General features: G+C 43.1%; 1 protein-coding gene across 2 annotated transcripts in view; it reads left to right on the top strand.

Moving 5' to 3' along the window:
* The window catches only part of ITGA2 (integrin subunit alpha 2), a 192,664-nt gene that overhangs the window by 121,006 nt on the left and 47,593 nt on the right, over nt 1–24,065 (top strand). For both annotated transcript variants that reach the window (XM_073583396.1, XM_073583397.1), the window contains 10 exons: nt 1,486–1,634; nt 1,716–1,866; nt 6,127–6,292; nt 8,251–8,327; nt 9,364–9,502; nt 12,957–13,102; nt 14,498–14,641; nt 16,628–16,831; nt 18,299–18,429; nt 21,034–21,173. In XM_073583396.1, the coding sequence (XP_073439497.1) occupies nt 1,486–1,634; nt 1,716–1,866; nt 6,127–6,292; nt 8,251–8,327; nt 9,364–9,502; nt 12,957–13,102; nt 14,498–14,641; nt 16,628–16,831; nt 18,299–18,429; nt 21,034–21,173 (1,447 nt within the window). The remainder of the gene's footprint in view (nt 1–1,485; nt 1,635–1,715; nt 1,867–6,126; nt 6,293–8,250; nt 8,328–9,363; nt 9,503–12,956; nt 13,103–14,497; nt 14,642–16,627; nt 16,832–18,298; nt 18,430–21,033; nt 21,174–24,065) is intronic.

Below are 24,065 nucleotides of genomic sequence, written 5' to 3'. Positions count from 1 at the left end.
CTAAATTGGTTTTGTAACCTCATTGAGCTTTGAACTTTATAGCCAGGTGTATCAAATCATGAGAAAAGGTATTTCAAGTGGCCACTTGCAAGTAGTTCTCCTATTTGATTCTCCTATGAAGAGTGGCATCATGGGCTCCTCAAAACAACTCTCAAATGATCTGAAAACAAAGATTATTCAACATAGCTTTTCAGGGGAAGGATACAAAAAGTTGTCTCAGAGATTTAACCTGTCAGTTTCCACTGTGAGGAACATAGTAAGGAAATGGAAGAACACAGGTACAGTTCTTGTTAAGCCCAGAAGTGGCAGGCCAAGAAAAATATCAGAAAGGCAGAGAAGAAGAATGGTGAGAACAGTCAAGGACAATCCACAGACCACCTCCAAAGACCTGCAGCATCATCTTGCTGCAGATGGTGTCACTGTGCATCGGTCAACAATACAGCGCACTTTGCACAAGGAGAAGCTGTATGGGAGAGTGATGCGAAAGAAGCCGTTTCTGCAAGCACGCCACAAACAGAGTCGCCTGAGGTATGCAAAAGCACATTTGGACAAGCCAGTTACATTTTGGAAGAAGGTCCTGTGGACTGATGAAACAAAGATTGAGTTGTTTGGTCATACAAAAAGGCGTTATGCATGCGCTGTATTGTTGACTGATGCACAGTGACACCATCTGCAGCAAGATGATGCTGCAGGTCTTTGGAGGTGGTCTGTGGATTGTCCTTGACTGTTCTCACCATTCTTCTTCTCTGCCTTTCTGATATTTTTCTTGGCCTGCCACTTCTGGGCTTAACAAGAACTGTACCTGTGTTCTTCCATTTCCTTACTATGTTCCTCACAGTGGAAACTGACAGGTTAAATCTCTGAGACAACTTTTTGTATCCTTCCCCTGAAAAGCTATGTCGAATAATCTTTGTTTTCAGATCATTTGAGAGTTGTTTTGAGGAGCCCATGATGCCACTCTTCATAGGAGAATCAAATAGGAGAACTACTTGCAAGTGGCCACTTTAAATACCTTTTCTCATGATTTGATACACCTGGCTATGAAGTTCAAAGCTCAATGAGGTTACAAAACCAATTTAGTGCTTCAGGAAGTCAGTAAAAAGTAGTTAGGAGTGTTCAAATCAAGAAAATGATAAGGGTGCCCATACTTTTGCACCGGTTAAATTTTGTTTAAATGCAGATTGCACATTTTCTGTTAGTACAATAAACCTCATTTGAATCCAGAAATATAACTGAGTCCATCAGTTATTAGATATATGAAACTGAAATAGCTGTTGCAAAAACCAAAATTGTTATAAAGAAAAAAGGTTAACATTAATAGGGGTGCCCAAACTTTTACATATGACTGTAACATCTTTGGACCACTCTCCTTCGATGTGGAAGTCAACAATTTTGGACCACCCTCTTTAACTTTAATCTTTAACCTGCTTTCTTCATTCTTAATATTTCTGCACTTTTGATAACTGTGGATATTTTTATCTGAAGGTGAGTCTCATACAATATGGGAACTACCCGGACATCATGTTTAAAATGAACACCTACAAAAATAAAGAAACCATGAGAAGAGCGATATCGGCCATCAACCAGATGGGGGGAGATCAGACCAACACTTTCAAGGCAATTGACTATACCAGGTAGGGCAAGAACACAGAGGTTTTACAATAAGCCAGTATGGGTTGACCAGTTAATAAACCATCTTTCTTCGTCCATGACAGACAGTATGCTTTCTCGGCTGACTATGGAGGTCGCCCAAATGCCAACAAGGTGATGGTAGTCATTACTGATGGTGAATCTCATGACAATGCATTACTAAAAGAAGTCATCTCACGCTGTGAGCAAGATAAGATCACCCGATTTGGCATTGCTGTGAGTAATTCCTAATTTTATGGTCTTTTTCTAATCGCCGCCAATAATTTTAAAGGGAATGTATCATCAGAAAAATGGTCTACTGTTCAAATCAGGTTTCTATTGGAAATGTTTTTTTTTTTTTAAATTATTGATACCGTATATACTCGAATATAAGCCGAGATTTTCAGCCCTTTTTTTTGGCCTGAAAGTCCCCCTCTCGGCTTATATTCGAGTCATATGCACAAGGGGGAGGGGGGGGCGGGGGTGTTAGGTCATACTTACCCGTCCTGGCGCTGTCTCTTCAGCCCCCAGCTTCTCTGTGATCCCCCTTCCTTCCTTCAGCGGTCACGTGGTATCGCTCATTAAAACTCATGAATATGCCCATGAAGGCAGGAAGGGAGATCGCGGAGAAGCTGGGGGTTGAAGAGACAGCGACAGGACGGGTAAGTATAGCGATACCTGTCCTGCGTCCATGGCTGCTTGCTGCTGTCTGGCACGTCATCTGTCAGTGATGTTCAGACAGCAGAGGGCGCTGTGACGTGGTTAGTGCGCGCTGCGCCCCCTGCAGTCTGAGGCTGTGTTCACATGTTGCGGGTTTTTTTCGCGTTTTTCCCGTGGATTTACCAAAAAATGCCTAAAAGAAGCTTCCCATTTATTTTAATGCATTTCACACTTTTTGCGCATATTGATGCGATTTTTACCGCGAAAAAAACGCTTCGTGGTAAAAAACGCAGCATGCTCATTAATTTCGCGGTAAATTCCGCATTTCTGGCTATTTTCTATGTGTCTGGGGACGCTCCGGAAAAAATCGCGGCAAAAACACGCAAAAATCGCGGCAAAAATGCGGAAAAAAATGCACGTTTTCTGGGAAGGAGTCCGGTTTTCATTCAGAAATTTTCTGCATACGTGTGCACTTAGCCTGAATGTCACTGACAGCAGCAAGCAGCCATGGACGCAGGACAGGTGAGTATCTCAGATGCCAGCAGTGACACCGGCACCTGGCCCCAGCGACGGAGAGGTGAGTATGTCATTTTTTATTTTTAAATGCAGCAGCAGTAGCACATGTGGCCATAATCTATGGAGCATCTTATGAGGGCAGAAAATAGGGGCATAGTCTATGGAGCTTCTTATGGGGGCAGCATATAGGGGCATAATCTATGGAGCATCTTATAGGGGCAGCATATGGGGGAATAATCTATAGAGCATCTTATGGGGGCAGCATATGGGGGAATAATCTATGGAGCATATTATGAGGGCAGCATATGGGGGCATAATCTATAGAGCATCTTATAGGGGCAGCATATGGGGGAATAATCTATAGAGCATCTTATGGTGGCAGCATATGGGGGAATAATCTATAGAGCATCTTATAGGGGCAGCATATGGGGGAATAATCTATAGAGCATCTTATGGTGGCAGCATATGGGGGAATAATCTATAGAGCATCTTATGGGGGCAGCATATGGGAGAATAATCTATGGAGCATATTATGGGGGCAGCATATGGGGGAATAATCTATGGAGCATCTTATGGGGGCAGCATATGGGGGAATAATCTATGGAGAATCTAATGGGGGCATAATCTATGGAGCTTCTTATGGGGGCAGCATATGGGGGAATAATCTATGGAGCATCTTATGGGAGCATAATCTATGGAGCATCTTTTCCACCCTAGGCTTATACTCGAGTCAATAAGTTTTGCCAGTTTTTTGTGGCAAAATTAGGGGGGTTGGCTTATACTCGGGTCGGCTTATACTCGAGTATATACGTTAAATTTTTTAAATAATTTTTCATATCACGATCTTGGAATTTTCTCACAGGTCGCTGGGGCTTTTATTACGCCTCCTGTAGGTGTACACTCCTGAACAAAGTGCACAGCAGAGAGCACGTTCGCTCTGCCATCAGTCCATTCAGGGGATTTCAGATATTTACCCTGACAGGGACAAAGAACGCAATGTGAAGGCACCAATAGGAAAAAAAAACCCTTATGTGTCTATGTGTATAGTCAGATGAGCATATAGTTACTGCTTAAGGTATAAAAATTCCATGGATGCAGTATTGTGGTACTACATATGGTTATGTGCATGAGACATAGCTGATATTTTCACAATGTATCTGTATAAAATTATTCTACCCAGGTTACAGTTGTGTCCATCCTTACATTTACTAGACCTTGGGTACGGACTACTATGAAATCATGAAATAATCTGATGAAATAAATGTAATATAGTATCAAAACTTGCTAGAAAAAGCCTGAGCACATTTTGATTCACATTCCATCCACAGAGTGGCCATATAGAAACATACATATATGATGGACATCTCCCAACAGAATATCGCAAAAAAACTTGTTTGTTTTGTTTTTAAGTGGTCATAACACACCACATATAGCAGTATATGTTGATGTGGTTGTCCTACAAGCAAAGTACATTTTAATCAATGGATCTTGGAATAATATTATAAGTTCTACAATTGGATGTGATAAGAAAAATGTTCCTGTCTTGAGATAATCTTATAAATTTGCCCTTGTTATGTATTGTGTAATGGCTGTGTCTGACCATGTAGACCTGTTACACTTCATGGTGGGCACATACCACAGTTCCTGCCTATTGGAAAAAAAACATAAGTCACTTGTGATAATTACAGATATAGTCACAACACAGCAGGGGGTCACAGCTTTGGCTTTCATTTCACTATTTGTTTTATCACAGGAATGAGTGTTTTTGCTGTGTCCTCAGTCCTTTGAGCTCATCATAAATCATGCGAGTGACCTATAATTTCACAGGCCCCTGGAGCTTTTATGTCACCGACTTGTTTTATGATGAACTCAGGGGGCTGGAGATGAGGCAGAAGCACTAACTCCTGTGATAAAACAGTCAGGGAAATGTGTTATCTTTGAAAGCAACAGCTGAAAGACCCTGCTGTTTCATCTCTATACTCACTAATCATAGGTGACTTATGTTTCCACCCCTGGCCATAAGATAAGGTATCGTATACATTTGAGTATAAGTCGACCCGAGTATAAGCCGAGGCATGAAATTTTGCCATGAAAAGCTGGGTAAACTTATTGACTCGAGTATAAGTTAGGTAAGCATTGTCCCCTCATTCCTATCATAGTATGCATGGCTCCGCATCTCTGTTCTTGTATGAATGGCTCCTTATCCCCTATCCTTGTATTCATGGCTCCTTAGCCCCTATCCTTGTATGCATGATTTCTATATAAAAAAAAACCCAACACATCCTACTTACCTTCCTCCACGCCCTCGCTGCATCTCGTTCCGACACCAGCAGCTCTTCCTGCCGAGCGATCACGTGGCCTCTCTCATTAAGTTAATGAATATTCACTCCACGCATGTGGGGCCCGTAATCGCTCGGCCATAAGAGCTGCTGGCACCGGAACGAACGAGCTGCAGCGAGGGAGCGCACGAAGTGTGTGCATGTGTGCTGGAAGCCGGCGGCTGCTCCTGTAACTGTGCGCGCTATAAGAGAAATGAATATTCATTGTCAGTGCAGTGAATATTCATTTCTCTTTAGCAGCGGGCACAGTTACAGCCGCAGCTGCCAGCTTCTGCCTCCTGTCACCCGCTGCTCCGCCGCTCCCCCGCCATCTTTCTGGGACAATGACTCGTGTTTAGCTGATGGGGGTGTTTTCAGCACAATAAAATGTGCTGAAAAACTCAGCTTATACACAAGTATATAAATTATGTGCCAAACATAAGCTGGACCAGCTCTGCATGGTCGAACACAACAGATAGCAGTGCATATCAGGGGCATATTTATAAGATTATTTCAGTACAGGAACATTTTTTAAACACATTAAATTGTTTAATATATTATTATTTCAAAAACTATTATTTTAACTTTGTTTGTTGGACAACCCTTTTACATTAAGAGAAAAGGTAAGGAAGAACATATATCTAGAAATTTAACCAGTCTTTAAAAACGTATTAGGTTTATTAAATTACCAGTAGGAAAAGTCCAATCTACCTACCAGAACCTCAGATAATTTTTAGATATCTGTCGTTTGGTTAGTGTTATGGTGTTACATTCTTACACAAAGATCATGTTTTTAAAAGTAATTCTCTGTTGGACCCATTGTAGAGAAATAATAAAAAATATCCTAAACTCATCTGGAACGATGCCACTCATCTGCACTCGCTAATACGTCCCCCACACAACATTTCCTGGTTGCAGCCAAGAAGTGGCCACTAATTGGCTGCCGCCTTAACATTCAATTTGAGTAGTTGTAACTCCCTTTAATTGACTTTGTTTCCTTTAGGTTTTGGGTTATTACAATAGATACAGTATTGACAGTAAGAACCTCATCAGTGAAATCAAAGCCATTACAAGTGACCCCAAAGAGAGATTTTTCTTCAATGTGTCAGATGAAGTAGCGCTGCTAGATCAAGCTGGGACCCTGGGAGAGAGGATCTTTAGTATTGAAGGTAAAGTTATATTAAAAAATATATTGATTTACAGTGTTGTACGTAGTGATATTCCGACATGTAAAATAGTTATATTGCACATCTTTAGATGATTAGATTAAAATGTGTTGCCCCAAATGGGTGTGGATCTAAATGAGGGTAACTCCACCAAAAACATAAAATATCAGAAGTGAGGTTAACAGCCACAGCCATCCCAGTGGTGACAATCACAGCCATCTAACAAGTAGCTGAGATGAAGACATACCGAGAGGAAGACTCCAACCAGACAACACAGGCATCCTAGAGGATTCTGTTTTCTCTCAACATTGCCTTGGGTTTATTATCCTGAAGACCCCAAAGCTTCAGTGCAAGTTGTTTCTCAGGGGATTAATTTTGTGATTGGAGGACCGAGGAAGGCTGCATATGTAGAGCCAGGAACACTCTGTCCGGCCCTTTTTTTCTGCTCTGTATCCAGGGACGCCACCAACTGGAGCACTCTTGGCTCTACGTACACGGCCTTCCTCGTTCCACGATGTCCGGACCCATTGACATAGTTCCTGGTCTCACCTACATGCCAGACACCAACGACCGCAAAAATCATCATATCAAGTCTTGTGAGTAACCAGTTCATGATGCCAGTAACGCATGGCATATGGCATCTAGCAACTCTAGGGATTTCGTACATATATTGTAGTATCTCCAACGGGTCACACGTTTCTTTTTAACCGGCTGTGGTTTGAAGTGCAACAATACTATATATAGTAGTGCAGCGGTAGCACCCTGTGCAGTGATGAGGCAGTGACCCAGCAAAGTTCAAGCAAAACGTCTCTTTAATGTTCAACTCAAAAAACACAGCACATGATTTCCTCCAGATCGCAGGTGGGAAACAGGACAGTCCACCTCCGGATCGCAGCTGGGTACATATCCTCTGAATTTGAGTCACTAAACACACCAATCCTCCTCTGACTGGTTGCCATTGGCGACTGCACCACCGTGTTAATGTGCTACTCACAGCTTTACACAGTACACGATATCCTCCGGAATGCAGCCGGGAACCATATCCTCCAGTTTACAGTCACTAAACACGGCAGTCCTCCTCTGACCTTTTGCCGTGGGCGACTGCACTGCTGTGTACGCTGTGGGTGCCAAGCTTTTCAGCTGCCTTGGCTATTTGGCTTCCCTGCCCTGTGTTGCCTCACACAGGTGGAGCTCTGCAGAACCTCCTGCTCTGTACTCCTGCCAACACCAGACTGACATTGACTCTGTACCTGACACACACAAACCCTATACTGCGGGGTTTTTAACTAGTATCTGTGGCCTTCAGCCACAGGGAAGACTCGGGACGGGAATGAAACGGACTGCACCACTACCATCTGTAGTCTGTTTCAAAACGCAAAAGCCCAGAGCAGGTTTTTCCCAAATCTGCCTTGGACAACCAGCATGTCCAAGACCTATACTCACTTTAGTCTGCACTGCAACCCCAGCTACGCCTGTGACTGCAATGCCCTCTCATGGCCTCAAAACACGGCCGTGTGCATCCTGGGGGGAATATACAGTGACCCTCACATGTAACACCAGTCACTTTCTATATTACATATATTGCTTACCTTCTCATATAAGTTTTCTTCCTCTGACAATTGGTTTCTCTAGGCATGTAGCATTTATAATCTTATGCGTAGTGAGTAGCGTGATGGAATATGAGTGTTTGATATTTGTTGGAAGATATAATATATGTACGTTATCCTACCTGTAGGTTATGGTATCTAAAGGATTTTGTATGTGGTGGTAATTGTATGTTCAGGAAATGTTACGATTACAGAATGATACATGTAAGGTATGTATATTTGGTTTTCTGGAATAATCTCTTCTGGTCAACGCTACGTCTTTATAATACAGAATATTTCTTTCTGTGCAAAGAACTGATAAGGATCTGATATAGCTGTATATATATATATATATACACACTGTCTTCTATGTAGGTACAACACAAGGCGGAGAAACCTTCCAGATGGAAATGTCACAAGTTGGCTTCAGCGCACAGTATTCCAAAACTAAGGTACAGTGAAAGTCCTAATATCAAGGGCGCCTGTGGAATCTTCCTATGGAAGCGACAACCTCCAGCGATGTGCCGGGGATTTACCCAAATGTTCAGTTCCTAAACAATATAAAAAAAGCTTTGTGTGTTTCCACCATTCAATGTGTTTGCCTTTAGCCAATTCCAACAAAAATTCTGACTTATGCACCAGGAAAATTTCAAGAAAAAAAACCATATTGGTGTAGCTCCTGATCTTCCAAAAGCAGCTCTCCGGGGGCCTTGTGTAGTTATTACGAAGACTTCCCTGCAGGAAGGAGAGGGGTGAAGGTCCTGGGAAGTTCATATTCAGATGAGAAATAAAGGAATTTATTACAATACTGAATTGCATCATGGAAAATATGCACAGTTACTATACATCTGGCCTGGACCTGCTGTCTGCAGTCAGGAAACTCCTAGGATCTGAAGCTATATCCCATCCCCATCCCTAACTTTATATACTGTGTGTATATATATATATATATATATATATATATATATATGGAGAGAGAGAGATTCAATAAAATGGAGGCAGCACACCGTTCAAAGTGAAAAAAATAGGAGGTGCTTATGTTTAGTAGAACATCACGGCGATGTTTCGGCTCATATTGGCTTGAAAAAGGATTAATATAAGCCAAAACGTTGCCATGATGGGCTACTAAACAGAAGCACCTCTATTTTTTTCACTTTGAATGATAATAATAATAATCTTTATTTTTATATAGCGCTCACATATTCCGCAGAGCTTTACAACAGTTTGCACACATTATCATCACTGTCCCCGATGGGGCTCACAATCTAAATTCCCTATCAGTGTGTCTTTGGAGTGTGGGAGGAAACTGGAGTACCCGGAGGAAACCCACGCAAACACGGGGAGAACATACAAACCCTAAATTATGATTTTCTGGATGTATATAAATGTTGTTAAATATAAAATAAACATAATATTTTATAGATTATTTATTACATGCATATATCAGATCGCTGTGTCGTAGGTTTTAATTGGATGTTTCCCTTGCAGGCATCGTTGATATTGGGAGCGGTTGGCGCCTACGACTGGAGCGGCACGATAGTCCATCAGAATGCAAAGCAGTTTTCTATTTTTCCCTATAATGCATTTGAGAAAGTCATACACGGGAAAAATGAAAGTTCTTACCTGGGTGAGTTGTACCACATGGCCCAGTAATCACACACATGTATTATTTTACAGTGTATGGATTAAAATCTACACCTACACCCTTCACTTACAGGATCTTTTATGACCTCCCAATCCATAGGCATTAATATGGATTTGTTCACCATTTACAGCTATAATGGCCTCCACTGTTCTGGGAAGACTTTCTAATAGATCGTAGAGATATATGTGGGATTTATTACCCAATCATCCAGTAGAGCACTTGTGAGGTCAGACACTGATATTGGAGAAAAGGGCCGGGCTCACAGTCTTCAGTCTTGTTGATATCAAAGAAGATTGATGGGGTTGAGATTGGGGATGTGTGCGGCCAGCCACATATTTACTTCCCCAAACTCACCCCACCATGTTAGTCTTGGCCCAAGCAATGTTCTTGGTTCTAGGAGGAGTTGACACACTTGCTTTGTTATGTCTAAATGTATATATATTTATATATTTATATTTAACTCTATATATAAAAATCAATGTGTGTGTGTGTGTGTGTGTGTGTGTGTGTGTGTGTGTGTGTATCACCAACCAATCATGAAGCATCTTTCATTTCACCAGAGCTGTTCAAAAGAAGCTAAGCTGTGATTGGTTGCTATGACCAACAGTTTTCCTTGCAACCAATCACTAAGCATCTCCCATTTCACCAGAGCTGGTTAACAGTAGCTATGCTGTGATTGGTTGCTATGCGCAAGTTTTCCCACTTGACAACACCTCAGCAGACACTGACATGATGGGAGAAATCTAGCATCCCCGGGAACATAAGCTCCAGCCATCGTCTGTCCCCCAGAAAGGAGCACAGAGCACATGACAGAAATAAATCCCCCCTCCCGTGTGGTATCATTAAGTGACACATGAATGTAAGAAAGTGCACATATTAAATGTCATGTGGATTTAATATTTTCTCACAGACACTTTTATGCATTTTTGATGAGTTACTGTGCTCTGATGCTGTGAGTTTTTTTAAAGTGCTACTTTTCCCATAATTCACCTGAATATACCAATATAACATATAATGCTTTTCCCATAACAACCCATTAAATATGATACTATACTGCATACAGATACTGTACATCCATGAGCAACTCAGCCGGACAAATTACAAGTTGACCTGGGATCTTAGTGAACCATGTTTCTGTGCAATTTCACTATTCTACTTTTACTGGCTTTGACAGGTTGATGTGGGATATTAGGGATAGTAGTCCGGTGGCTCTGGTTGACGGGATAATGTGGGATATTATAGAGAATGTGGCTATGCGGAGTTCGGCGTGGCTCTACACTCAGCTTTATATATATATAACGATGTGGGATATTAGGGGAATAGTCAAGCGGCTGTGACGGGATGATGTGGGATATTAGGGGTAGTTGTCCGGTGGCTCTGGCTGACGGGATGATGTGGGATATTAGGGGTAGTTGTCCGGTGGCTCTGGCTGACGGGATGATGTGGGATATTAGGGGTAGTAGTCCAGCGGCTGTGATGGGATGATGTAGGATATTAGGGGTAGTTGTCCGGTGGCTCTGGCTGACGGGATTATGTGGGATATTAGGGGTAATAGGCTGGCGGCTGTGACGGGATGATGTGGAATATTAGGGGTAGTAGTCCGGTGGCTATGACTGATGGGATGATGTGCGATATTAGTAGTCCGGTGGCTCTGGCTGACGGGATGGTATGGGATATTAGGGGTAGAAGTCCGGTAGCTCTGGCTGACGGGATGATGTGGGATATAATAGTGAATGTGGCTATGCGGCGTGGGCGGGGCTGTACACTCAGCTTTGCACACTAACTAACCGTAACCGTAGTTAGTTACTATGCCCGGGCAACGCCAGGCTCTTCAGCTAGTATATATATATATATATAATTTTATATATAAATATATATTTATATAAGTATAAATGGTAAAAATTGAAATTCTATTCAAAATATATTATATATAGCTCCATTCCTTGTGTGATTGCAATCTAAGACTGATCTATGATCATGGAGAATCTTTGGATCAGTCTTAGATCACAATAACTTAAATAATGAAGCTGTATACCGTATTTACTTTGTTTTACATTAAAGTTTTTATTTCCTTTGCTTAGAGCTACATTTTAAACGATTTGCACGTACTAATTCTAGACAGTGTGGCAAATCTTCCTTGAACCAGGGAAAAGCACTGCAACAAAGACCAATGATTTCCTCCTTATTAATATTGATTTGCTGATCGTGCCAAAAGTGATTAAAGGCATCAGTTTTACCAGTTAAAATATTTGCATAGGAGTTCTGCCTTACAGCCCAACTCAGCCCGATGATCGAGGAGATGATCACCAAAATGTGTCAGTTCACTGGTCATATTACACACTGTGCAGGGTATCATTGAATCATTAGACTGAAGAGTTGACTATGCCATATCCATAGTTGACCTCCACCATAATAGGTCAGATCCCACACTGAAGCCCAGTCCTGCTGTCCTGCTATTTTGAGAGTTCTTCAACCATAAGTAATAAGCCGTGGTACTTGATTTCCTCTTTTGGTGGTATGGAGTCATTGACCCAAATCCATGTAGTAATGGAGTTGCTTTAATTTGGCAAACCAACTTTAAAGGAAGCTGGTGAGCAGCTGGCATCCATGTAATGCATTGGCCTGTTGGGTCCACCAGAGTGGGAAAGCCCGGAGCGGAGAATCTCTTCTATGTCATCTTCATAGCCTAGTAAAGCATGTGTTCAGTAGTTTCCATAGTGAGACACTTTAACAGGGGTATCCCACAACTATCAGTACTTTACTGTTCGGCGTCGGCCATCTCTTCAGTGAAATGGGGCAATCAATTTTAGGCAAATTATGATCATTGGGCATCTAGGACTACCTACTAATTTTATTCCCTCTACCATAAAACTATAATAAATGGATCAAAACAATGTGAGGAAAGGGGGGAAAAGGGAAAATCATCACCTCAGCAGTGATGGAGAAGTGGCAGATAGCTCCCGGCTGGTTCCTGGGTTGAATATGCAGTTGAAAAAGGGTGCCGCCGATTTACCAAATAAAAAACCCCTAAATCTTCATATTTATTTGGATTAGCATTAAAAACTGGGAAAAAATAAAATGGCAGTAATTGTCCCGACATCTTTTATATGCGTTTTGAGAAACACTCGTTTTGCTCGGAACGTGTAGACCAAACGTCTGGATTTTATTTTTCCCCCCGTTTTTACTGTTAATCCAAATAGATGTGAATTTTTAGATTTTTTTTGTTATTTGATATATCGACTTCTGGATGAACGCCCTTTTTCTCCTTCGTAATGAATAGATACCAAGGTTGACGCTGTTCTGTGTAGGAGCTGTGCCCGCGTAGATAGACATCTGTTTTCAGGCTACTGTCAGATTACAACCAGACATTGTCTTCTTGCGTGGATCCGTCCTACTGCCTACGATATGTGAAAATTATTCTTTCCCTAATCTGTAGGATATTCTGTGTCCGTCATCAACATGGCAACAGCTGTGAATTACGTTGGGGGAGCCCCAAGAACCAACTACACCGGACAAGTCGTCGTATACAACATAAATGCTCAGGGGAATGTGACGGTCCTACAGATCCAGAAAGGAGAACAGGTACGGAGTAATGAACGAATACTAGCAACACTCTAGGACACCCCTCCTGACTTGTGTGCCTTATTAAATGACTTAGAGAGAATCTGTCACTTTAGTATTTTTCAGAAATGAATAGTACATGTGAAAAAAAGAAACTTTGAAAACTGCCTCTTTCTCCTGGGCTGATCATTAATTCTCAATATTCTCAATTTACAAGTAAAATCTGACTTCAGTTAATGCAGACTTTCCCATTTCTGAGATAGGTGATTACAGTTGGTGCTAATAAAGTTCTATGGAAGAGCTGTAACTGTCATTTTAGAAGAACTTGCAGCAAAATGCCTGTAGCTCCTCCCTCCATAGAATTTTAAAAGCACCAACTGTCATCTCCTATTTCAGTAATGGGAGAAGCTGTCCTCACTGAATACAGATTCCCAGATTTTACCCATGAATTGACAGTGACAGAGATAAGATCTATTACAAAGTTACTTTTTTTGCACTATTAATTTAAGGAATAAAAATTAAAATGATGGTTATTCCATTACACCATATGAAAAAATAATTTTGGAGTACTGAACTTTGCATTGTTATTCATCCTGGGAAAGTATAAATTCTTAGCTAAAAAGTGATGTAACTTAAAGGGGTATTCTCCATAGGATAGGGAATGAGTTTCTGATTGCCGAGGGTCTAACTGCTGGAACCCCCACCAATCCCAAGAAAAGGAGCTCTGAAGAGTCCCATATGAATCACTGCCTCAATTTAATTTACTAAACGCAACTAATAGCATATGTAAAAAAAAAAAATTATTTTATGTCCGAGGTGTACATGGTCTTTAAAGCTTCTACGCTGTAGAGCAAAATTTGCAAAAGGGCCCAGACCTACCACGCATCAACATCTTCTCAACAGAGAAGAGCTACCAGGATGGTGAGCGCACTGCAAAGTATGTCCTATGAGGAACAACTAAGGAATCTGGGAATGTTAAGTTTGCGAAAAAAAAATAATGAAGACTTAAGAGCCATCTACAAATATCCGAAGGGATTTCGGACTGCACACGGATGACATCTGAGTGATTGTGCTCTGTCCTAATTCTCCTTCTTTGTAACTTGAGATCCACTCTTCCAGTGGGTGGTTCTTCTTCACCAGCATTCTACCAGCACTTCAGGTATTAGAACTACCTCTCTCGCTTTCCGGTTTTGGAATGCTCCAATAAAGAACACATAGTTTAATTCAAGTTTTCTGGGTGGGGATTATTAGCCTGTATGCAGCTTTTTATTTGTCACTTATTATAATGGGTGGAGCAAGCCTATAAATATGCATCTACCCAATTCCCTACATCTTGATAACCAGATATAGTATCCATATCAGGATTAAGTTGCTTTTTTCTATTTGTAATACTGCTTTTATATGTTTCACCTCCAGATCGGCTCGTATTTCGGCAGTGTCCTGTGCACTGTGGATGTCGACAAGGATTCGGTGACAGATATTCTATTAGTGGGCGCTCCTATGTATATGAATGAGTACAAGAAAGAACAAGGACAAGTCTACTTATTTACTATCAAGGGGGTAAGAGTGAATTTTATATTTAGAATCTTCTTTTATTTCAAGTGAAAGCAACTTTTGACCAAAATTTGCTGCAAACTTTCCCTTCAGGCTGAGGCCACACGTGTGTTGCTTGACACTGAAGACACTGTGTTGCATTGTGACATGGCTTCGGATCATTTCCTAGTGTCGCATTGTATCCTGTGACACCGACATGCAAATGTTCCAAATGTGTTGGGTTTTCTGTCGTTCGTCTCAAGTTGCATTATGCTAACCATAGACTTCAATGCAAGTCTCATGCGACTGCTCATTTCTTTTTTTTCTGGAAAAATTGCAGCTCTAAATTAGTCGCATGACAGCAAGTCCCACACTAGTTGCACAGGTGTTTTGGTTGCTCGACTCGTCACACCACACATGTTGCAGCGTAGCCCCAGCCTTGGGACTTGTTCAGATGAGCTTATTATATGTACGTGTGCTTTTCATGTCAGCCATGGACCACATGGAAACCATACTGACCCAGTGAACGTGGCCAATTTTCATATGGACGAATAACCTGCGCCCTATGTGAAAAAATATTGCAGCATGCACAGTTCTGGTTGACTTTAAGGACCAGACTAGTGCGAGTCAACAGCAGGCAGCCCGTGTACTCGTCTTCTGTGCTGCACCCAGGACCAGTGAAGACCACAACTTGTGGAAGTGATTGGCTCGAGTTTTTGCACGACCGTATTGTCCCGACCTGTCTGTCTTTGTCGGTATCGCCATTACAGTTCACTCAAAATGTGAACTTAGAAAGTCATGTTCATTTTTAATCATTTTGCTTAGCATCAAAGAATAATGTATAAAAACTGTATGTGGTCCACATTTTGTCTCGACAACATTACAATTACGTACCTCCTAATTTAAAAACTTGAGTTATATTAAAATGTATGTCCAAACTCTGATCCACCCAGACACAAGCCACCATCTTCATTGTAGAGACTATTCTCTCACTGTATCACAGTTTATTGTAATTTTAATAGTTTACTATGGATAGAAGCACAAACATGACCACTGTCTGACCACATAGATGTCACATTTCCTGTCGACTGTAGCATCTAAGGTATTAAGCTGCCAAGTTCAGATCTAGCTCTGAAAGCGACAGAGATGGTGTAGGCCCCATAAGAGCACACCCAACATCCACTGTATACGCAGAATATGTTGGAAAGAAGTTAAGTCCAGAAATTTGTGAGGTACGTTCTCTATGGATCCGAGTTGTTTTTCCAAGCACATCCCACAGATAAACAAACAGAATGAGATATGAGGAATTTGGAGACAAGGAACCAGAGGGATTGAGGTCTGGAGAATTGAGACCAGTCACCAGAGGTATTGAGGTCTGGAGAATTGAGATCAGTCACCAGAGGGATTGAGGTCTGGAGAATTTGGAGACACGTCACCAGAGGGATTGAGAAGTGGGGAATTAAGACAATTTATCAAAGAGATTGAGAATTGAGGAATTTGGAGACACCACACCAGAGGAACTTAGGTCTGGTTGAATTTGGAGACTCGTCACTAGAAGGACTGAGGTTTGGAGAATTAAGATAAACCATTGAGAACTTGTGAATTTGGAGACTCGTAGCAAGAGGGATTGAGACCTTTCGAATTTAAAGAAGAGTCACCAGAGGAATTGAGATCTGAGGATTTTGGAGACAAGTCCTTATAATGACTTTGTACTGTTTCTTAAACCATTACTAAACAAGTTTGGAACATGCCAGGGATATTATTCTGCTGAAAGAGACCACTGGAATAGGGAATTCGGGAATCAGTGGCATAACTCAAAGCAAGTAACAACGGTGCATGCGCACCATTTAACATGATGTAGAAGAAAAATTAATTCCTGAGCCCAGGCCGCCATCTTCTATTATTCACGGTCCAGTTCTGATGCTCATTGCAGGCACTTTCAATGGTGGACACTGTGATCTTCATGTCGTTGGTCAGACCTAGCCTTATTATAATATTTATTTTCTCTTACAGGGACTTTTACAGCAGCGTGAATATTTAGAAGGCCCTAAGAGTGCGGAGAATACAAGGTTTGGCGCCGCCATAGCTGCACTTACGGATATAGATCTGGATGGATTTAATGATGTAATTGTTGGAGCTCCCTTAGAAAACCAGAACAGTGGAGCAGTTTACATCTACAACGGCGATAAAAATACAATAAAGACTAAATATTCCCAGGTAATTCAGGTTACATTTTATAGAATCATTTTTTTTTTGAATTCCTGACTTGGTATCATTGATATTCACACACTGATGAATGCACAATGCAGCAAGAAGCACGGAAAATATAACGCATACCAAAAGAGGAAATATGCAGGGCGATAAAGTAATACAACAAGATATCACATTTTATTAACAAATATGAAAAAGCATGATTAAACACTTACAAACATACACAAAGAGACAAGTGTGAACCAGGACCAACCAACTGGAATTAAAGAGGTTGGATACTACTTTATAATTGGTGGCCTATCTTTAGGGTAGGCCATCAATCTATGATCAGTAGGGGTGCGACATGTGGCACCTCTGCCAATCAAGTGTTATCAGCAGCCAGAAATTCTCGGATGCTGCCGAAATGCAGCAGCGTCAACACATTTACTGCAAATCTATCCCCTTCCTTTCATTAGGGGGTGGATCTGGAGTACCTGACTGTGGCCACCATAGTGGCGCTGCTGTGTCCTGGCAGTATCGGAGAACTTCCATGCGCTGCCAATGACACTTGATCAGCCAAATGCTGCATGCCCAACAATCAGATATCCCGAGGAGAGGCCATCAATAAAAAAAAGTTGTAGCCAACCTCTTTAAGTCAAAATTAATTAGCATAGCTCATGGTACAGACAAAGATGTTATCCAATGTATAATCAATAAGTAGGAATCACACACTAAAAAGAATAATGTATTAATGCAAAAGTAGTAATTGCATGAGAGAGGCATGAGCTTTGTCAGGGGCCACCCATTTATTCCTTTGTGTTTCTGTTCCTTTGTTATCATAGTTTGATCATACTTATAAAAATATATAACCTTTTATAAATATTATGTTATCATCCTCGCTCATTTTCTGTTTTTGGTATTATAGATATAGGAGAGATAAACCACCCACAGCCATTAGATTGGTGTTTACTGAATAGTCTATTTTTTAGAAATGAAAAGTGAGAAAACTATAGTCACCACTAGGGGGAGCTCTCTGCAAATTGGTTATACTGCTACTTTTTATGCAGTGAGTGCCCCCTAGAGATGAACACAGGAGAATACAGTGAAAGTATGCAAAAATAGCAGGAGAAACAGATAAGCAGAGAATCATGGACAGTCGCATAATCTGCTCCTATGAATTGTAGGATATTCATATTTATTGAGAATTGAAAGTGGTGACCAGTAGTCCAATATATTTGAGCTGGTAATTATCTTAATTCTCCACAATAGTCTAAGTCGATGTGGCACATTTTGTTTTAGCGCCTCAGTATAAAATCAGAAGAATAAGTAGGATCAGTACGGCCCCATAAATGGCACCATATTACTTCCCCGTCTACATGCCCTTAGATAGATTTGTACACTTATCTTTGTAATGAATGTGGATCCGATGTCTTTTTGTCAACTTTACCGCATAATTATAGTGTCATTAACATGTAAACTTTGTCCTATATGCAGAAAATCCTTGGCACCTCATTCACACCCCCGATGCAGTTTTTTGGGCGATCGCTAGATGGGCTCAAAGATCTAAATGGAGATACCATCACAGACGTAACTGTGGGTGCCGACGAGAAAGTCGTTCAGTTTTGGTGAGTAGTGCAGACAATTCTGATCAGAAGAGAAAACAAATGTCCGAAACTCAGTAAAATAAAATTACCCTATGCTCCTAATATTAAAGAGGAATCCACAGGATAGGAAATGTCTTGATTGGATGATGTCCCACCCTTCGTTGTCTAGGAGACTGCTGGACAACACTGAGTACAGCGCTCAGATATCTCCGACAGTCCCATTGACAATGAGTGGATCAATCGTGCGCATTCACAATCACTTCTTCTTTTAGATGGGTACTCTAGATCAGTGACACCACCTGTGATCAGTAACTAATTATTAATATTGTGACACTTGGTAGAGATGATGGAACCAATTCTCAAGAGCCTGGTCAAACGGCCACATCAGTAGTCTATGGTGACCAGCCGGGACCCGTATGAACATCATTTGATCTGCTTCACTTCTGGTTTGAAGCCCTCATATGACATCATTCCTGCAGCATGATGCACGCAAGACTTTGTGTCAGGACTTCTTACAAGAGGAGGTGTAGGGATGCCAGCCGGAAGGAGGTTGTCCACATTGTAGTGCAGCAGTATCCACACTGAGCAGTGATGAGGCAGTGACCCAGGAAAGTTCAATGCAAAACGTCTCTTTAATGTTCAACTCACCAAAACACATCACACGATATCCTCCAGATCGCAGCCGGGAACCATATCCTCTGGATTGCAGTCACTAAACACGCCAGTCCATCTCCAGTTCACAGCTTGGCACAGAACAGTCTACCTCTGAGTCTGGTTGCCGTGGGTGACTACACCTCCGTGTTAATGTTCTACTCACAGCACTACACAGTACACAATATCCTCCGGATCGCAGTCGTAGAGCTCTGTGGAGCCTCTTGTTCTCCTGACAACACCAGACTGAACCTGACACACCCAAACCCTTTACTGCAGGGATTATAACTGGAGTCTGTGGCCTTCAGCCACATGGAAAACCCAGACAAGAATGAAACGGACTGCACCACTATCATTCTGTAGTCTGTTTCAAAACACAAAAGCCCAGAGCAGGTATTAGTAACATAGTGACATAGTTAGCAAGTCCAAAAAAAGACATTTGTTCATTGAGTTCAGCCTATATTCCTTCAGAATAAATCCCCAGATCTACATCCTTCTAAAGAACCTAATCACTGTAAGATGCAGTATTGTTACGCTCCAGGAAGACATTCAGGCCTCTCTTGAACCCCTCGGCTGAGTTCGCCATCACCACCTCCTCAGGCAAGGAATTCCAGATTCTCACTGCCCTAACATTAAAGAATCATCTTCTATGTTAGTGGAAAAACCTTCTCTCCTCCAGACGCAGAGAATGCCCCCTTGTGACCGTCACCTTCCTTGGTATAAACAGATCCTCGGAGAGATATTTGTATTCTCCCCTTATATATTTATACATGGTTATTAGATCGCCCCTCAGTCTTCTTTTTTCTAGACTAAATAATCCTGATTTTTCTAATCTCTCTGGGTATTGTAGTTCCCCCATCGCCTTTATTTATTTTGTTGTCCTCCTTTGTACTCACTCTAGTTCCATTATATCCTTCCTGAGCACCGGTGCCCAAAACTGTACACAGTACTCCACGTTCAGTCTAAGGGCAGAGACACACTGGCGAATTTTTCGTCCGAGAATCGGATCGTAAAACTTGCCCTGGCCGGCACCTCTCCTGACCTGAACTTGACAGCTGCATAGTAATCCATCACGCTGTCATGCTCAGGTCAGGAGAGGTGTCGGCCAGGGCAAGTTTTACGATCCGATTCTCGGACGAAAAATTCGCCAGTGTGTCTCTGCCCTAACTAGGGATTTATACAGAGGCAGTATAATGCTCTCATCATGTGTATCCAGACCTCTTTTAATGCACTAAGGCTGAGTGCAGACGGACTTTTTTGCCCTGCGGATTTTTCCGCGCGGAATTGAAGAAATCTGCAGGTCAAATGACCTGCATTTTTCCTGCGGATTTCTTCCATTTTTCCTGCGGTTTTTGTGCGGTTTTCCACTGTGGATTCCCCCCTGCGGATTTGGAGACAGGGGAGATGGAAAACCGCACAAAAGAAGTAACATGCTGCGGATTTTGTACCGCTGGAAATCCGCTCGGAAAAATCCGCAGTGTCTGCACAGCGGTTTTTGTTTTTCATTGATTTCTATGCTACTGTACATCACAATGCGGATATGCCGCGTTTCTGCACAGCCTAAATCTGCCTTGGACAACTAGCATGTCCAAGACCTATATTCACTTTTATTCTGCATTGCAATCACAGGTACGCCTGTGACTGAAATGCACCCCCATGGCCTCAATACGCCTCCATGCGCATCCTGTGGGGAACACACAATGACCCTCACATGTAACACCAGTCACTGCCAACATTCACGGATTACTGACGTGGCCACTAAACCTAGGTCCTGCAAATCGATTTGTTCATCGCTTCCACTTATCTTGGTCTCCTTAACCCACAGACATTATAGGAGTCAAATATTGTGAAGCCAGTTTACTATGGAGTTTGGTTCAATAAAGTTGCGATGCTCTGGGTCGGACGTCCATATTAAATTGGTCTAGAATTGTTTTTTTTTTCTTATGTCTATTTGTGTCATATCTATCTCTTTAGGTCGCAGAGTATTGCAGACGTGTCCGTGAAGGTTTCATTTAATCCAGATAAAATCGTCCTCACAAATAAGAACAGTGAGATTTCTGTGAGGATCTGCTTTAGCGCTCGCTTCAGACCGGCAAACTCCAGGCAACAGTTTGGTAATTATTAGAATTTTCCTATTTTTTCTATTTTCAATGAAATAATTGTTGTGTGTGGATGTGTAACGGGGTCAGGGGAGCAAGCTGTCGGCCGATTGAAATATCAGACCAAGGAGGGTGTGAGAATATAGTAAGTTTCTGTGGTTGTTTGGTTCATGACCAACATCACCCAACTGTTCCCAAAAACTTGGGGACCCAGATTTTGTTCTCAGTCGAAGACCAGTACAAACATGATCAGTGCCTCTCGTCAGAAATTTTGGGCACCTTGCTATTGGCAATGGTGGGTGTCACAAATGTGGGTCCCCCATCTAAACTACTGGTTTGAACTGTTTGATTGATGGGTCATAAAAAAGTAGCAAAATGTATTTTTTTGCCAATTTCACTCCCTCCATGCCCAAAAATGTATGAAAACTTCCACATAAATTTACCTAACCTTGTGCTCATTGTTACCATCTGCTGATGACCACATCACTTACCAAGAGGAGTATGAGAAGGAGATATGTGGCGCCCTTGAGGCTCAGTCGCCACAGAGGTACTGCACCTCCTCCTGAGGTGTGGTGCCCCACCATCCAGGTAAGTTGGAGGCTCCTGACCACGCTCCAACACCTGCATCCCACACAGCAAGCCACATTACGGCTCCCTGCTTGAAGTGTAGCAGAGCACCTTTGGTGGCTCCCTGCTTGGAACACGAAACGTGTTGGGAGGCGGGTGGAGTTAGAATACATAAAAGAGCGGGAAGGTTTAGGATTTGAGGTCAGTCAGAGAGTCACTCGGTGAGGAGTGAGGAGAGAAGATCCCTGAGAGAGGGATGGAGGAAGGAGGTGCTGCAGCAGATCTCAGTGACCTGGGTCTGCTGGCACGGGAAAGGAAAGAAGGAGAAAGACATTGAACCGAAAACCTGATCTTCCATAAGAAGGATAGACTAGTACGGAACGAAGGAGTAAAAGGGAACAGAGGACGTGGGTTAGGAGAGAACCCTGCCTAGAAGTTCTAAGCGCAAGGCCGGGGCCCGGTCCCCGAGGTTATATGGACACTAATGGTTCTACAGCAGACACTGGTGGAGTAGTGAGCTGTAAATGCACTACTCCCATCTAAGACTTGGGGGCACAACAGCAACTTGGATAGTGAGCCGGGACTCAGGAGTAAGGAGTCCCCGAAGCAGGCTACAGCTGTCTGCCGTACAAGTAGAGTTCTTGGGAACATCTGTCAGGAGGTACTCCAGTGTAACTCAGTACTGGGAGTACTTCACACTTATAGCGCCTTTAAGAGTAGACGTTCAGAAAGGCACATGTTGGCGGAGCGTTGGAAGGGAGCATTCCATCTGGCCTGGAGGTTGATTGAGTCCCTGACCCGGAGGACACAGTACGGAGGTAGGCACCTGTGTGTACTACAGACTGTGAGTAAAGCTTTGGAACTACAAGCCTGGTGTCCTCCATTGATTCTTGCGCCAACACACCCAGCACCGTAACATCTGGGTACCAGCTTCTACACCGCTTGTGCCTCTCCTCTACCCCTACATCTACTCTGCCCTGGGGCTACAGCTCCACCTGTGGGGAGCTTCACCATCTTGGCTGCAACACAACACCATCCCCAGAGGATCTGCACGCAGCGTTGGCTCAACATCTCACTTGCCGAACACCACAGGTTGCGTCACAAACTATTCCATTAATTACATTCCACCATTCAAACTTCCCCTATAAATTGGGCGCCCAGGGCCACGGACCGGGTCACCGCTGCTGTGACACATCCCGCCGACGCCGGCCCGGTACCAAGTACTCCACGGCCCTGGGAGGGCGACCCAAACTTGGCGTCACGAACAGGATGACGAGACCCGATGCCATCGGGTTCTGTGTGCCTAAGACCTAAAGTTTTTGAAGATGTGCCGAAGACCCAATTTAATAGACTGTAAAATGAACATTAAAAATGGCCGCTGGCATGGTGAAGAAGGGCGTGACAACATGGGAGGTCCTAAGAAAAGACCGCAAACTGTCCTGGGCCTCCCCTGTCTGAATTACTATGCAACGCAACATGGCCCACCCCCCCGAGGGGTTCGTATACTGGCTTGGTATGGAGGAGCTGGAAGAAGACGCCGCCCCAAGACGGAGGAGCGGAAGCCAGTGGCGGGAAAAGAGCCGAGACAGGATGAAGAACGCCATCTTGGAAGGAGAAGGGAGGAGGCCTGCGGAGCGCGAGGAGGTTATGCTGGACCTCCCCGGCGCCTTGGCTGAAGGCTCCAACCCAGTGTCCGAGATGGACCGCCAGCAGCTGGAGGACGAAATAGCCCAGCTGACATGCCACCTGCAACTGAGGCAGGAAGTGCTCTGGACCTTAAAGCTGCAGCGCGCCCAGGAGGGGCCTACACCTGCGGTACCCGCACCACCGGTACCCGCCGCTGCTGCACCAGAATCCTTCCAGGCAGACTTTGTGGAGCCTGCAACCGCTGCCATACCACCGGTAGCGTATAGTGTTCCCTCTCTGCCTCTACCACCAGAGGATCTCATCAAGTCCTGCAGGCAGAAGCCGCCTACTGCCCCTTCATCGCCAGTGACCACTACAGCAGTGTTTGTGCCTATCCCCACATGCTGAACTGGATCAACACCAGTCCCGCAGCCAAGCGTACAGAAAACCACAAGTTTGACTCGATGGAGAAGGAGTACCTGTGGACTGCCAATGCATTTTTCTCCCCTAGAAGCAGTTCCAGTCCAGAAACCCCAGGAGGGGACAGCAATTAGTCAAGATGCTTCTTTAACCCCTTCCTGACATGAGACGTACTATCCCGTCCACGGTACCCGGGCCCGTATGACCGGGGACGGGATAGTACGTCTACCGCGATCAGCGGCGCCCACGTGGTGAGCGCCGCTGATCGCGGACGGGTGTCAGCTGATTATCACA

Source organism: Dendrobates tinctorius, unplaced genomic scaffold, assembly GCF_039654945.1.
Source record: "Dendrobates tinctorius isolate UK_male_01 unplaced genomic scaffold, ASM3965494v1 ptg000078l, whole genome shotgun sequence".
Lineage (NCBI taxonomy): Eukaryota > Metazoa > Chordata > Amphibia > Anura > Dendrobatidae > Dendrobates > Dendrobates tinctorius.
This window is presented reverse-complemented; position numbering and strand designations above follow the sequence as displayed.